Genomic DNA, 15,386 nt, shown 5'->3' with positions numbered 1-15,386 from the left:
TAAAAGGCAGGAGGATGTAAGGTGTATTAGAGGAGTCACTCAGGCTACCTGTCTGTGGGCCTCTGCTTGGTGGTACGGCATGGCTTCTTCCTCCAGCGGGGCTATCCTCTCAATGTCTGCCTGGTTCAGCCGCCTTAACACACAACAGCAGGGGAGGGAGGGAGGGAGGGAGGGAGGGAGGGAGTCAGGCCAGGAAAAAAGCAGAGAGCTCTGCGTCTACAGCGAGCAGCAGCCAGTGATGTAAGATTTTCCACAGAGCTTTTACTGGCATATAACTCCAAGTTACTGCAAGTTTAATTTAAGATTATATAAACAGCGGACAAACAAAGCTGGATGAGTGCCCATGGCCCAGTGAGTAAATGAAAGTGTTTTGTTGCTGAATGTTTGAGACACAAATATTCCCCAGCGGCCTGACGCATCATAAAGTCTGTATCCATGTTTTATGTTTGTCTTGTAAATCAGCCAGTGGAGCCACTGTTGTTAAAGTGAATGAGCAATAACTTTATCTTTATAGCCAATAAACAGACCTGCAACATATTTATTCCATTCATGCTGGAATAAGAAATAACACAGTGTTGTGTAAATGTTTTGAAGACACTCAGTGGATTTTAAGAACAGCAGCAGAACCTACCTGAGTGACTGCACAGACAAAACTTTAATTTCTAGAATTAAAATACAGGTTGATTTTGGTTAATTTTTGTCATCTCTTTACACATTCATTTTTGTCTTTTGTCATTTTGTGTCTTGTCTGTTTAGACCTTTAAAATATGGACGCACCAATATAATGACTGAATATTGGTGTCAGCTGATATTCCCCTTGTTGACTGCCTTCTGCAAATAAGGTGATATTTACCAACAGTACATCAGTTTTGCACGGGTGCTGTCATCCCTGTCATTAGTGTGTGAGGCTATGTAAGTACTGGAAAATTATTTTTATGGAGCGGCTAGCTGTATAGTGGGCTAAAGGCTTTTGAAGCAGGTACTTTTTCATGTGAAAGAAGGTTAAATTAAAGGTTGTTTCATGAATTTGTTTTGTTTCTGCTCTTTCAAAGATGAGGGGCTGAATGACTTAATAATCAACATAATAATACCCATTTTTATTTTTTTTACCAATACCTCTGTATCAATGTTGCAACAATATTGTAGGAATGACTATTGGTACTATTACAAAATATACCATCTAAGATAGTCTCATATCACAATAACGATTTATATAGATATATTGTCCAGCCCTTGTCATAATCACATAAAATATCAATATTAATCAGATCTAGTAGTAAAAATATTGTTTAACTATTTATACAGAAAAATAGAGCAGAATAAAATGTGAGATATAAAACCACTGCACAGTATATTTACATGGAAAGTGATTTTATTACATTTTAGATTTTATTTTTATACTTATTTTTCAATTAAATCAAATTCAATACATTTTGTGTATTATATTGTTTGTGTCTTGTACATATTTTCTGTCATATTTTCACTGTTTGTTTACATGTATTGTTTAGTTTTATGTCCCATCTAAGGACCGGCAATGCAAATTAACTTGGCTATAAATGTCTGGCATCAGTTTATACCACATACTTGTCCCTATTCAAATTAATATTAAAAGAAATAAATATATATAATGCACTGTTTTATAAATTCCCTTCAATGTTCTATGGTCCAGAGAAGAAAAAAAGAGATTCTGTGTGAAAGTCCGACACCTGTTCTTTTCACTGGTTTTCTCAACTTCACTCTGCTGTAAATAATTCATATAAAACAGCATATTCACAGGTGAACAGGCGACTCAAGAGGATTAAAACAGTAAAATCTTACCCGGAGTGAGTGTGGAGACCAGAGAGCTGGTACAGGATGTCGATCTCCATTGGAGTGATTTGACCAAACTTATTTGCAGCATGAACAAACTCCTCTATGATGCAATAAAGAGAAGAAATAAATTAATACAAACAGGACTTCAATCAATGGAGCCTTGACACATTAAAGTCAAACATGAAGCTAAGGGATTAACGACACACCAGGTATTTTCTACAGCAGGCTAGTATCAAATAGTATTTGCAAATACCTATTTGTTTTGGTGCTATTGGGGATGCTTGATGCCAAATGGGGTATGAATAAGGAGATTAAAGACAGGATCACTCCTGTATGTGCTTTACCTCCTTACCCTGGAGTACACTAACTGAGCATGTAATCTCTCAGCAGCAGCCCCCTGTGTGCGTCACTCTTTTATATGCGCTTTATATTCACTTCTTTACTGTTGCCTGCTGAGAAGCTCCATTACCATCAGGTTGTCTTTCTCAAAGGAAACCTAATGGTGGTCGTTGAAGGAGGGAAAATATTTCTTTATTCACATCCCCACAAAGAACCTTCCTGTCAGGTCCAAGCGTTGCAACCTTCGCGTACGAGCCTGCTTCTCTGACCTCGAGTGCTGCAATGACATACTTTTCTGCAACTGACAGTTGACATGTGAGTGTTTGCTTTACACTTTGAACCCACATGTCTGATATGTCTGTATGTAGCACACATAACAAGAATTATTTGCAATTACTATTTACCCAAAGTGTTTTCTAGAAGGAGGGAAACCAAGGAGAGAGAGGAGAGGAGCAGGCTACAGTTTGCATCTCAATGGGAAAAACATATGTAGGAACAGATGTGACTGATCAGTTACACAGGTCTACATGTAAGAGGTGATCTGATTACCAGGTTAAAAATGTTCATTTACCTTAGTAATTTAGTGCTACAGTAATGTTCCCTGTGTGTTCACTCACACCGGTCTGTCAAGAAAGTTAAAACAGGATCGCACATTTCAAGTCACATATGAAATGCACACATGACTCATTTCAGTGATGTCGGTGGTGCCTCAGGTGTACCTTTGGTAACGAGCATGTCTCTGTGGGTGCCGGCGAGGGTGCTGTAAATCTTGCGGATCAACTCCATGTTATTTAGGAGAGCGTTGAAGGCGTTGAAGTAGGAGAAGCTCACCATGTGTGAGGTGCTGCCTCCTGCAGCCTGGAGAAAGAGCAAAAAATTTGTTACTGCTCGATGGCTCTATCTTATCATATTCTCTTAAATACTACATTTTGTGCTGATTAATGCAATGCTTGAATATATAAATCACTAATATGGACATCTAAGCTACCTGGGGACTTCCGTATCATTAAAACTCTTGTTTTAAACCTCCGTAACTGAATTTTTAGGTCACTTTTGAGAACAACATTGCTTATTTACATTTCCAGCAGTTATGGAGCAACATCTGCATGTCGTGTTTGTGGCCACCTGGTAAATGTGAGTCCAGCATTTACTTTCCTTGTCAGTTTTTTGTCTCCGCCTTGTCTTGAGGGAAATATCTGTCTCTTGAGCTGCTAAATGCTCCACCGTGATCACCAGCTTGTTGCTAACGCTTGTATGTTGTTTGGCGCTGAGCAGGTAGGTATCTTTGGGTGTAGCTGGCTGCTGTTAGCTAGTTAGCTCAGTTAGCCATGCAGCTAGTGGAACTATTACCTGACTGGTTCATTTCTACAACTTTATACTTCCACTCCATTACATTTATTTGATAACTTTAATTATTAGTTACTAAGCAGATTGAAAGTAATCAGTGTTGACAGCCTTATTTATGTGACATGAAACCAATTAGAAAGTGTTGTGGGCGGGAGATTGAGTGGGACCACAGACTGGTGACTAATAACTCATTTATTCTATCAGCAATTGGACACAAAAAATCCACCAATACCAATAATCAGAACCACACTTAAAATCGGCACAGATAATCAGTCTATGGCACAGCACAAGGAGAAGAGGATCGGAAAGACATGAAGCGGGAGAGGAGCAAGAGAAAAGTCAGACATCTCCATTATGGAAAAGTGGCTGGAATATACCCTTCATCTAACAATGTGAATTAAGGATTTATTTAAACCAAACCAGAGGTAATTGCTGGGAAAGTGGAAAGACAAACCAATACCGTTTCGGTGAGTTTTATTTTCCTTTCGCTTGTTTGAATGAATTGTGTTTTATGATGACTTAATAAGGCAATTAGGATCATCCTTTTTCGGAGAAAGAGAGAAACTCGGGTTCAGAAGGTATAAAGCTGTATTTTTTCTAATTAACATAGAAAACAGGTGTAAAAACATTTGCCAGTTTATTTTGTATATTTATTAAGCTACACCTATCAGTGTATCTATCTATCTCTTCTTGAGGTACAAAGTAGTATTACAGGACAGTATGGCCCAGGGATAGCTGGTTAGCATGCCAACTTCAATAGAAATCTCTGCAGCACAATACATACACATCTGAAACCGAAATTCTTCATTTTTGTATTATCTTTTGCTTTAAACTAAAATTGTTGCCTTATCTTACATCTTGCACCTTAACAACTGCTGAAGAACATTCTCTATAACTCACTGAAACCAGGTTCTCTTCTACAAATGGAGTCAGCATGTGGTGTCTGATGGTGGCCATGATGTCGCTGAAGTCCAAGGCGGTGATGGTTCCACTTTTGTTCTTGTCTTTTTGTGCAAACGCTTGGCGGGCGTGCTCCAACTGCAGCTCCTGCAGTAACACACACAGAGAGAGGAGGTCAAGCTGTTAGCTGACAAAAGAAGCAAAGAATGTGTTCCTGTGATGAGAAGCATCGTGTTACGGGGGAACAGAGAAACAGAAATTTCGAGGATGAAAGTATAATAATATCAGTGTTGGACAGATGTGAAAGGCAGATGTGACAGTGTCAGACACTGGGTTTGTAATCACCACCGTCTCTCCAGAGACTAATGGAAACCAGCTCCGAGAAGTCTGATCCCGGAGCTGAGCTGAGCGGTCGGTGAGGCGGCCGGCAGGTGTGTCCACAGGAAGGTGATTCAATATGACAACCATGCAATCAGATGTGGGTGCAGGGGGAGGCTGACCCCAGGTCAATGTCTGCTGTCAAAGCTCATCACATATAACTACAGGATCACAACGTCACTGCAATATTCAGCTGTTACTTCATCTTTACATTCGGGTTCTGATAACCTAATCAGTGGATTGTTGCTGACGATTAATTCACACAATGTTTGATGATTGCATTGCTGAAAACTGAAAAACTCACAAACATCATACTTCTCAAGCATACAAACGCTCCACCTTGTCTGCACTCGGTGAAGTTTCAAGTCTGGACAACAACCACAAGGTGGCAGAGCCAAGACTCAAATCTGAAATCAAAACTACACATAGGACTGCACTCATTTGTGTTTTAAATGAAATGAAATGTACTTTGACATGACAGGAAAATAAAAGACAATAATAATAAATAGATGTAAATAAAATCCTGCACACACAGGAGTCTTTGGTGCAGCGGTGGGAAGCCCTCGTCTACTATGATAAACCGCAAAGTGCTTGGAGGGATCCCACACCGCAGTGCTGCCTGTCTAACTCTCAGACCACCCAGTTTCTGCCTGAGACCACGGCTCGAGACTCCAAACCAGGTTCCTCCCTCACCGAACTGCTGCTGCCGCTCCTGAACAGCACAGAGGTCTCAGTGAGGTACAGGCAACAACCAATAAAGACAAACAACAATGTGAAGTGTCTTAATGGCATGATGGGCTACCGCAAACCACCAGGACAAAGATGCAACTCCACACCACAACCCCATTATCTTAAGTGATCGTTTATGCCATGTGGTTCATGTTACGTCATTTCCATTTGTCGCTCAGCGGGGTAAAAATGCCTCGCCACAAGATAAAGGTGATCATTATGAATGGTTTTACATTTATTGATGCACATTTTTGAAGATGCTGAAGGAAGAAAAGGTGAAAAGACATTCGCTGTGTTGTCAGTATGTTTTGTCGTGTATCATGTCGCATTTACATACAAAAACTGTTTATCTGTTGCTTTTCCTTTGAGCTGAAGGGCAAAGTTTTTTTCAAATATGTATTCATTGTCACTTTAGCATTTTGTTCCTAACCATTTACTGTAGTATTACAGGCCCACTCTACTTATCGTTTTTATCTCATGTTTTTTAACCCATGGCAGAGAAATTTCTTCACTGTATGTCTGTTTGTATGAACTGTCTTTGTCATGCTCTTTTGTTTTTTTTATCAATTTTTCCTACACCACTCGATTTGCTTTTGATGCCAAAGATAACAGGACAGTCAAGATTTCTTTATATTACACTGTTATTATGACAAGATTTTTTTTTTTTCTTTAAGCAATACAAACAAAAAATGCATCCATTGTCACTTTCATTCAGTAAATGGTTTGACTACTATGGTCTACTCTATCTGACGTGGTCAGGGTCAACCAGTGGCAGGATATTCGGGGGGAAGAAGGCGTCACATTGTTGTCACCAAGCGTCAAGTGTTACAGCCAGTGGGTTCATTGTAACCTGTCTCGGTTAGGGGCTTTTTTTGTGAGTTAAAAATGTCCCTGCTGCGACTTGAAAGATTGGGAACCACAGACCAAATACACAAGGTGATGTCATCTAATCCAAAATTCCCAAAAATAATCAATTAGTACAATGTTAGGACAAGGAAAAGCAGCAGATGTTCACAATTGAATATTTGGATGTTTGACAGCAAATTATTTTGTTAAAATCTATGAAAAAAATGACAGATTATCCAAAAAGTATATGATTAATTTTTATGATACACTTTCTGTTGATCAGTTAATTCATTTATCTGCCAATAAATCTGTAATCTTTTTAATCTGCCTTTTTAATCTGCCAATACATTTGTGAGATTTTTGAGTTGCTTATAAGTAGATTTGTTTCTTCACTTCTTGACAGAGTGAAGCTAACTGTTCCCCCCTACTTCCAGTCTTTAAGATAACCAGCTGCTGATGGTAGCTTTATATTTCAGGTATGAACATGAGATGGGTATCAGTCTTCTCATCTAATTCTTGGTAGTAAAACAAATAAGCATATTTCCCAAAATGTTGGGAACCTTTAAACATCAGACTGCTTTATGATGCAGCGTATCAGATCTAAAATAAAACAATGAAGGTATAGATTGAATGCATACCTGCAGAAACTGGGTGAACTCCGTGTAGGTGAGGTTCTTGTTTCTTTCATGACCGAAGTGTAGCCTGATGAACTCACAGTCCCAGTTAAAGGGAATGTGGTGATGAACTGTGGTCTGGCTGAAGATGTCACGTACATTCTCTGAAAGAGTGTGACACGACTCAGCAATAACAAGAGACAGAGGGACAAACATGCAAAGATGCAACTCGAACATCTATATTGCACCCTCATTCCATTTGCAGTGAACCTCGTTAAAGTCGAGGAAAGAGTCTATTTGGACTTCAGAGCTGAAAAGGCTGTTTTACAGTCCCACTCCTTTTATATTTTGAGTCCTTCCGGGAAATGTTCAGCATAAGCACTGCTTTCAATTTCAGGCAGCTTTATTGAGGCCAACTGCACAGACAGAACATGGCAGCAGCCTCTTTGTACGACTCTGCATCTCTTGGTTTATGGCACGCTGGATTCATTTCCCCTCTTGTCAGATGGAGTTGGTTATAATGTGATGTTACACACAGATCTCTTACTGTCCTGCCCTCAGATGAGACTTTAAGAACACATGCTGCTAGCATATGTAATACATAAAAAAGACATGGCTACTGCCACATTTATTGACTACACATGCTTAAGTCAGAATAGAACTTTTGACCTACAACATTAAATGTTACACTAAATCGATTACATAACAACACAACAAAAATTTACCTGAAAGGAACAATTCATCCAAGAATGAAAATTCAGTAATTCGATCAGTTTCGAAGTTTCATAGTCTACACAACATTTCTGGAGCTTCACGGCAAAACAGCATCGCATCATTCTCCTAAACAACTGAAGTAGACAGGGATTTGTTTTAAACTTTAAAAAATACAAATAATCGTTATCGTAATCCAAGTCTCCGGAGGCCCTAAGATCCCAAATTGATTTGAAAAGATGGTTTGAGCTTGTGTTTGAGCTTGTGCAGCTATATCAGACAGGGTGTGAGCTAAAATTTTAAGCTTAGCAGCTAGAGTCAGAGCTAGAGTGAAGATTGTGGGCTTCTTTTTTTTACGTTTTTAAAACTTCAGATGACTTTCCATCAGCATGAGGGTGAGTAGATAATGTTGTTGTTGACTTTTTTATTTTTGGGTGAATTGTTCCTCTAAGTAACATTAATTACCTGCATGAAGTCAACATCTTCAGTCAAATAGAGTTATTCAAAGTATTCTAACATTTAAACTACACTGTACAAAGGATCATGTTTAGTCTTCTGTAGTTGAGCATGAAGCACACCCTCAGACCAGGCTGTAGACATTAACATGAACATACCGAATGAGATGTTCCCTGTGCCCGTCTTGTCAAACAACTGAAAGGCAACTATGAACAGGGCATCCGGGGCACATAGAACTGACTCAAAGGCCAAAAACTCCTGAAAAGAGATCAGTCTGTTTGGACAAGAAAAAAAGAAAAAGAAAGAAAGAGTGCATAATGTATATTTGACAAAATTACAAAACAATACAATTACTGTATATAACAGTCTACCCTGAGAAAATAAACAGAGAAATATACTGCCTGACCTTTTTAGCTAAGCTTAAGAGCTCATTCTTGAGCTTAGAAAAACAGCATTTGTCAATTTCACAAACAACAAACTCCAGCGAATAGCAGTTCTGGTGCTTTCATCATATCATATCAGATCATATCACATGAACTTCATCAGTTTTCCCAGTCAAGGAAATGTCCACTTTTGTCCATAATCATCAAAGGTGCACTATGTAGCTTTGGAGACAAAAATTTAATCAGAGGAGAAAGATCAGTCATGACTGATTTTTTAATGCATAAAAAAACAAAATAAACAAACTCTCTTTGTTTTCATGACTGAATAAACTAATAAACAAATTGACCTTAAAGATCTGTTTATATGTGGCGGACCCTGCCACCTGTCTAGCTTCAAGCAGTGTTCTGGGACCTTATTGTCCTCTGAAAACACCTTGTTTATTCAGTCATGAAAACATAAATATTATGTTTTCTTCTCGAAAAGATCATGGTACCCCAATATTTAATAATCATCAATAATAAATTAGAATGAACTTTGAAGCTCAACTTTATAGCTAATATAGATAAGATATCCTTTGAGTGCTCAGAAAACACGAGCACCTCAAGACTGTTAAGTGAATAAATATATATATATATCAGTGTTTCCTCTACATTCATAAATCCTAGCCGCCGCTCCTTCAAATTTCTTTTTTTTTTTTTTAAATTGTCGCAAAAACACCACTGCCGCATCATATCTCCACCTTCACAGCAGAGTCCTGCATTGGGTCGAGTGTCGCGAGTGCTGAGGTAAACTAGATAACTATCTTGCTCAGTATCTACTCTTTGGAGTAACGTTGATGGTACTTACTGGTACCATCAACGTTAATTACTCGCGAGAGCGCGGCCTTGAAAGTGACATCACGTCAAGCATCCAGGCACCAGGTCGGAGAGTCAGAGGAGTGTCATCTTGAAAATAGGGCAATGACTCACCGGAGAAAAGGTAGACTTATTAGCTTAAGAAAACTTATAATAGATTTTATAAGTTCAATAGACATTCGCAAAATATTGATGGCCAGCTTAGGTTATGTAACATATCGGTAGCTTAATTAATTGGGCCCGGTGCCAACTCAGCTCAGTGTCGCTAACGTGAGTAAACTAATTGATAGCATTAAGCGAATATATACACGCCATGATGTAACTGCTGACTGCATTTTCAGATGAGCTTGTTCAAATATTTCTCAAAGAAGAGAAAGACACCTGATGAAGATGATGCTAGTCAGGTATCATTAGCCTTTTACTGACTCAAATGATGATGGTCAGGTAAAAAAATGTGTTCACACTTGTAATCAGATGTGATGTGAGTGTAAATTATCTAACTCATATAAGACAAGTAACATTAGACAGGGAGGAGCAGTGGAACAAAGTGAAGGAGCAGGAGAGCAAAGTGATGATGCAGGAGAGAGAGATGCAAACTTTGCCATTGATGCTACAGCCCCATCAAGAAATTATTATTTATTGTTTTATTTTATCTATATTATTGCTGTATTTCTGTTATTATTTTTTATTTTTACATTCAGCCTTTAAAAAGCCATTTTCCATGCCAGCCATTCAATAAAAAGGGGGATTATGCTGGGCATAAAAGTAAAATCTGCAGTCAAGTGTCATTTCTCCCCGGAGAGCCTGCCCCGGCTGCTGAAAAAAATCCTAGAGGAAACACTGTATATATTTATATATATATATATATATATATATATATATATATATATATATATATATATATGTATATATATATATATCTTTATCTTATGTTTTCACTGGATTTTAAATTGTTCAGGTGTAAGTTTAGAATAGACTGATAATGACTGCTGGTTATTCATCTACATCACTGAGATAAATCCTTAACAGTCTCTTAGTTTCCTGTGATAATAAACTAATGAAATCATAAATGTAGATATTATGTTCCATTTTTACCAATAGGTCTCCTTAAATCCTGAACACTGGACCTTTAATACAACACAGACTAATCCTCACAGCAAACAAGGCATTGTTGTGCACTTCAGTCAGTTAAGACTGACATGCTTTTTGTCTTGTGTAATAATGCCCATTCATGTAGTGTAGTATTGTGCTGACAGCATGTAATCTGCAAATTCCAGTTTCACTTGGTTCTTACATTACTCTAAGGACAACAAATTATGACAAGTAATACATACTTTCACATCCAATTAAATAACAGCAGCTGCCAAAAAATAGCAAGATACCGATATTTATTCTTGACCAAACTGGGCATTTAAGTGTGAGGAAACGAAAACAAAATCAAAACAAGGTGCACAAATCTTTTGTTGTTGTTTAAATACAGATATAAACAGGAATGACCGTTAATTCAATTGTATTCACATAACTCAACATCAACAGAGAACATCCACAGCTTACCTCACTGTAGGCACTTACCCATCTTTAGTGGTGTCGGCCACTCCGGCTATCAGTTCCACAGTTTTGGGATTGTACTGAGGCTGTGCATGTAAACCCAGGTAACCCTGCACAAAGTCCCTGGGGGTCATGTAATGCTCTCCATCGTCCACCACACTGGCATACTGTAGAGGAGATACAGATCAATGGCTTACATGTTGATTTAGATAAGGAATCTGTAAGGAAAATTTCTCATTGTGCACATAGAGAGAAAATGATGTGAGGCGCTGAATGTAAGGAGAGAAAAAAAAAACAATAAGACATCAACATGTCTGTTTTTACTGCAGGTTTCTCCATAGATTTCTCTTCGAGACAATAAGGTCTTTATGTTTAGTTTTCTATTCAAGCACATATGGTTTGCAATTTACTGGCCCTACACAGTACATTTACATTTATACAATGCTTTGCTGAATCCCATCATGACAGAAAGCATCAGTCCCTTTCAAATCATTGTCATTGTATGTAAAGCAAAAACACACGTCACTATGCACTAGATATAACCATATCCATCTCAACAAAGGATGGACATACAGTGACATTTAAACAGAGAAATATCAGATGCTTAACCTACAATAAGGCTTAGCTGTGTCATACACTTTAATAACTATTACCTGCAATGTTTTATATGCAGTAACTGTGTTGATGACTGTATTAACCTTTGTTTAACAGCTGATCAGAGCCAGGCTCTTGTTTCAGGAACACCCTGTTCACATTCACAACTGGAAGCTACCCAATCTGCTGGCCGCTGAGCAGCTCCACTGAAGCACTTTGGAGCTCAAGGCCTTGTTGGAAGGGCACTTCCAGGATAAGCAAGGTTGCTCTTTCACTGTCAGGACTTTTCAGTCATAAGCCCAGTTGGTTGAAATTAGTGTCACAACTATATGATCTACCTTGCAACCTTTTTTTTCTCAAAAATTTGACATGCCCTGTAAACTATAGCCAGACTTCAAATAGCCCATGAATTTCTCCAGTTACATAATTTAAACACAAAACAGACAACAAGATTTTGGGTCGACCGCTATTTTTTTTTCAGGGCCTTAACAATAGCGAATGTTTTTTTTATCAGCAATATGACAGAAAAATCACCAATACCGATAATCGTAAGAAGCTTAATTCAGCCCTGATTACCAGTCAGGCTGATAATTGGTCTATTCCCAAAAAAGAGTGGCACCTGCACTAGAGTGGACAGGGTTACAGAGGTCTGCAACCTAAAACAAATGTGAGCCAGGGGTTTAAGTTTGGGGGCCAATGGCCCATTTCCCACTTCCAACCTCCCTTATTCCTGCCCCCTTGCTCAGACGACATTGATCTTCAAACCCAACATTCATTGCAATCTCAACTACAACCTGTACATTTTCGTGACTGTATCTTGCAGAGTCTATCCACAGACACAGACAGACAGACAGACATATAACCAGCTAGCAAAACGTTCGACATCACTACTGTCTTAGTTTCTGCTACAAAAGTAGTCACCAGGACCAAATTTCCCAATGACTGAGAGCTCTACCAGCTGATGCTGTGGGTTCTTATCATCACATCATCCAGCCCAGAGATGGTAGATGGAGATTGGATTCTGTTGTTTAGGCTGGATAGCTAAGAGGAGCCATACACGCCTGTATTTGTGATATTTTTCTTGGACAGAATTAGACTACAGTAAGGTTCCTTGTAAAGAAAAGCTCCAAGTGACCAGTTGTTCTGAATAAATACATTTATTTTAAGACAACTAACTATGAAACTCTAAAAATCAAACTGTATGGACACAGTAACCAGATGATAATGTTTGTTAATCTTGAGATTCAACTGCCTAAAAATTCTATTTTGTTTATCACATTAAGGCAAATATCCTGTATGTGTAATATTAGTGAACATCAGTCCTGCTAATGGATTTTTCACAATGGCCTAAAAGAACCAGAGACCATAGCTCTACAGTGAACAGATTTAAGTATAAACCCCATCTGATAAAACACATAGCTCACAGTGACAAAAATGTAATCAATAAGGATCACATTACAAGTATTGTGTTGCGTGTTTTACTCTGAAAACTGAAAACATGTACAGCCAGTAAATCCTTCAGCTTCAACCTGCAACCTTAGTCAGCCTTTAAGACATAAGGTCATTTTTAGAGCCTGGGTTGAGTTTCAAGTTGGAACAGAGATAGCTCTGGAAACACAAGCACCACATGAACTGGCAACAGAAAGGCCATGCTCATGGGTGTAAGCCAAGCCTGGGATAGAGAGAGCATGAGATAAACAGAGAAATAGTGTGGGAGGAGACCTTCACACCGAGTGTTTTCGCGGATACAATTCATTGCACTCCGCCAAATTAATGTTTTAAGTGAAAATATTAATTCCGAGCAATTTATTGCCACATTACTCCGTCACATGATTGTGTATCCATTCACCCTCACAGTAGGCCTCAAGTAGTTCTTAATCAAATTATACAGGCAGTCAGAATGAGCTTCCAGTAATTAACTCTTCCACCTGAATATGCATTAGAAATTACACAGCCCTCTTATAGCGGAGTCAAGAGATGTGGAGGGACCATAAGGCGACTTGTACCTCAAACAGGAAACAAGTTTACACTCCAAACACGACCTGTGTGGGTAAACAAACCTACACACTGATGCCTGGGAGCTGTTCTTTTTAAAGGGTTTTGGACAGGGCGTGCAGAAAAACGACATGTCACATGCCAATGCGAATGGGGGAATCCTCTGTTGAAGCAAAACCAAAATTAGTCAAAGCATTTGTGTGACCTTTATTGAACTATGCATCCCAGTGGATGGTACACAGAAACTACTCACTGACTGCAACACATTAGTAGACTCATGGCACACACTTTCTGTATGTGCTGCGAATGTATTGTCATCCGTGAGTCCTACCTTCAGAAAAATAGTCTTTAAGTCACCGGGGTCGGCTCTTTTTGTCGCTTGCACCTGCACAAAAACACAAAGTCACATCATCACAGTGCTGCTTACACTTGAAGCTAATGAGGAGACTGTGCAAAAAAAGAAGCAGTTAGCCAGTGAAAGTGAAGTTCAGTCTGCCACTGTTGATCTCTGATTTTTAACGCATTCAGCTCAGCGGGATCGACCACACAGACTGTAACAACAGCTACAACACCATGCATGTGAAAGTACTGCCTTCACACTACTAAATAAGTACACCCGCTCCTGATATACACATGCAATAGAGGAAAGAAATTACAGTTGTCTGTGCGAGGCCGGCAGAGATGCGCCTATGCAAAGATGCAGAGATAAACGAAAGGGGGGCTCCGCTGCGTTAAAGACACGAGCTTTAAACCCACGAGTCCGCACAGACATGCTGTCCTCCGCATCCGCCGCGCCCGTGGCCGCTTTACCGCCTTTTAAAATTAATATCTGATAAGAAATATTGACGGAGTCACCTTGACCGCCATGCTGGGTGTGACGTCAGCTGCAGTGGACTAGCGCAGGCGCTGGGCATCGGGATGACAGCGGGCATGACAGGAGAGTCTGAGAGGTCTGAGACAGAGCGCGCAAAATGTATATTTAGAAAAGTGTCGTCCTTTTTCTTTTCTGCCTGCGGGGCGGTGTGTCCGCCGAGGAGCTGCGGACACGGAGGGATGCGCCGGACAGGGAAGCTACAGCAGAGGGGAGTTTCCTGTCTGCTCGGGTCAAACGAGGACACGGTTCAGTGTGTGTGCAGATAATCAACAGCAAAATACCCAGCAGACTGCAGCTGACAGGAGGAATGTGATGGTGAAAGCGAGGGTTTAACTTGAAGAAAACAATGAATTGTAAAGGTGCACTATGTAGTTTTGGGGAGGACATTTTAATCAGAAGAAAAGGTTCTTCACTGACTGATTTATTTTTAAGCATAAACAAACTAAATAAACAAACTCTCTTCGTTTCCATGACCGAATAAACAACACAATTTCATACTGTTTTACTTTGTTTATATGTGGCGGACCCTGCCACCTTTCTAGCTTCAAACAGTGTGCTGGGAGCCTTATTTTCCTCTGAGAACCACTTGTTTATTCAGTTATGGGAAAAACTATTATTTCTGAGTTTGTATTATTACCTCATTAATATTGCAAATATTAAAATTTCTTCTCCAAAACTACATAGGAAACGGGAAACTAACTGAAACTAAAGGGCTGCAGCTAATACGTTCATTGTCCATATTTGATAGGTTTTCCAATGTATTCATTGTTTTGTATATATAATGACACAAAGTTAAGAAATATTAGAGCCTGACTGATATATATTGGTTGTGCTGATATCGGCCGAATCTTAGATTTCCTATGCAATGTAGTTTTTGCTCTTTCCTTTCAGATTTTTTATTTTTTTTTTGTGCCAGAACACAACCACAACATTACAACTTTTACAATCATGGAATCAGTATCTGCAGCTTACCTTCTGAAAGTAGTCTTTGAGTCACAGGGGATG

General features: G+C 39.1%; 1 protein-coding gene across 2 annotated transcripts in view; it reads right to left on the bottom strand.

Annotated features, from left to right (window-relative positions):
- Positions 1-15,386, bottom strand: part of LOC115588800 (calcium-binding mitochondrial carrier protein Aralar1-like) — a 31,366-nt gene that overhangs the window by 12,746 nt on the left and 3,234 nt on the right. The window contains exons 1-9 of one of the 2 annotated variants that reach the window (XM_030429591.1): positions 14,363-14,598; positions 13,839-13,892; positions 10,943-11,085; positions 8,291-8,406; positions 6,990-7,129; positions 4,399-4,545; positions 2,871-3,009; positions 1,819-1,912; positions 49-133 (exon numbers count right to left, since the gene is read on the bottom strand). In XM_030429591.1, the coding sequence (XP_030285451.1) occupies positions 49-133; positions 1,819-1,912; positions 2,871-3,009; positions 4,399-4,545; positions 6,990-7,129; positions 8,291-8,406; positions 10,943-11,085; positions 13,839-13,892; positions 14,363-14,374 (930 nt within the window). In that variant the 5' untranslated portion in view covers positions 14,375-14,598. Of the gene's footprint in view, positions 1-48; positions 134-1,818; positions 1,913-2,870; positions 3,010-4,398; positions 4,546-6,989; positions 7,130-8,290; positions 8,407-10,942; positions 11,086-13,838; positions 13,893-14,362; positions 14,599-15,386 lie in introns of those variants that run through there. The other variant, XM_030429590.1, reaches the window with a different exon arrangement.

Source organism: Sparus aurata, chromosome 9 (genome assembly GCF_900880675.1).
Source record: "Sparus aurata chromosome 9, fSpaAur1.1, whole genome shotgun sequence".
In the NCBI taxonomy this organism is placed as follows: domain Eukaryota; kingdom Metazoa; phylum Chordata; class Actinopteri; order Spariformes; family Sparidae; genus Sparus; species Sparus aurata.
The sequence above is the reverse complement of the archived record's forward strand: the minus strand, read 5'-3'. Positions and strand labels throughout refer to the sequence as shown.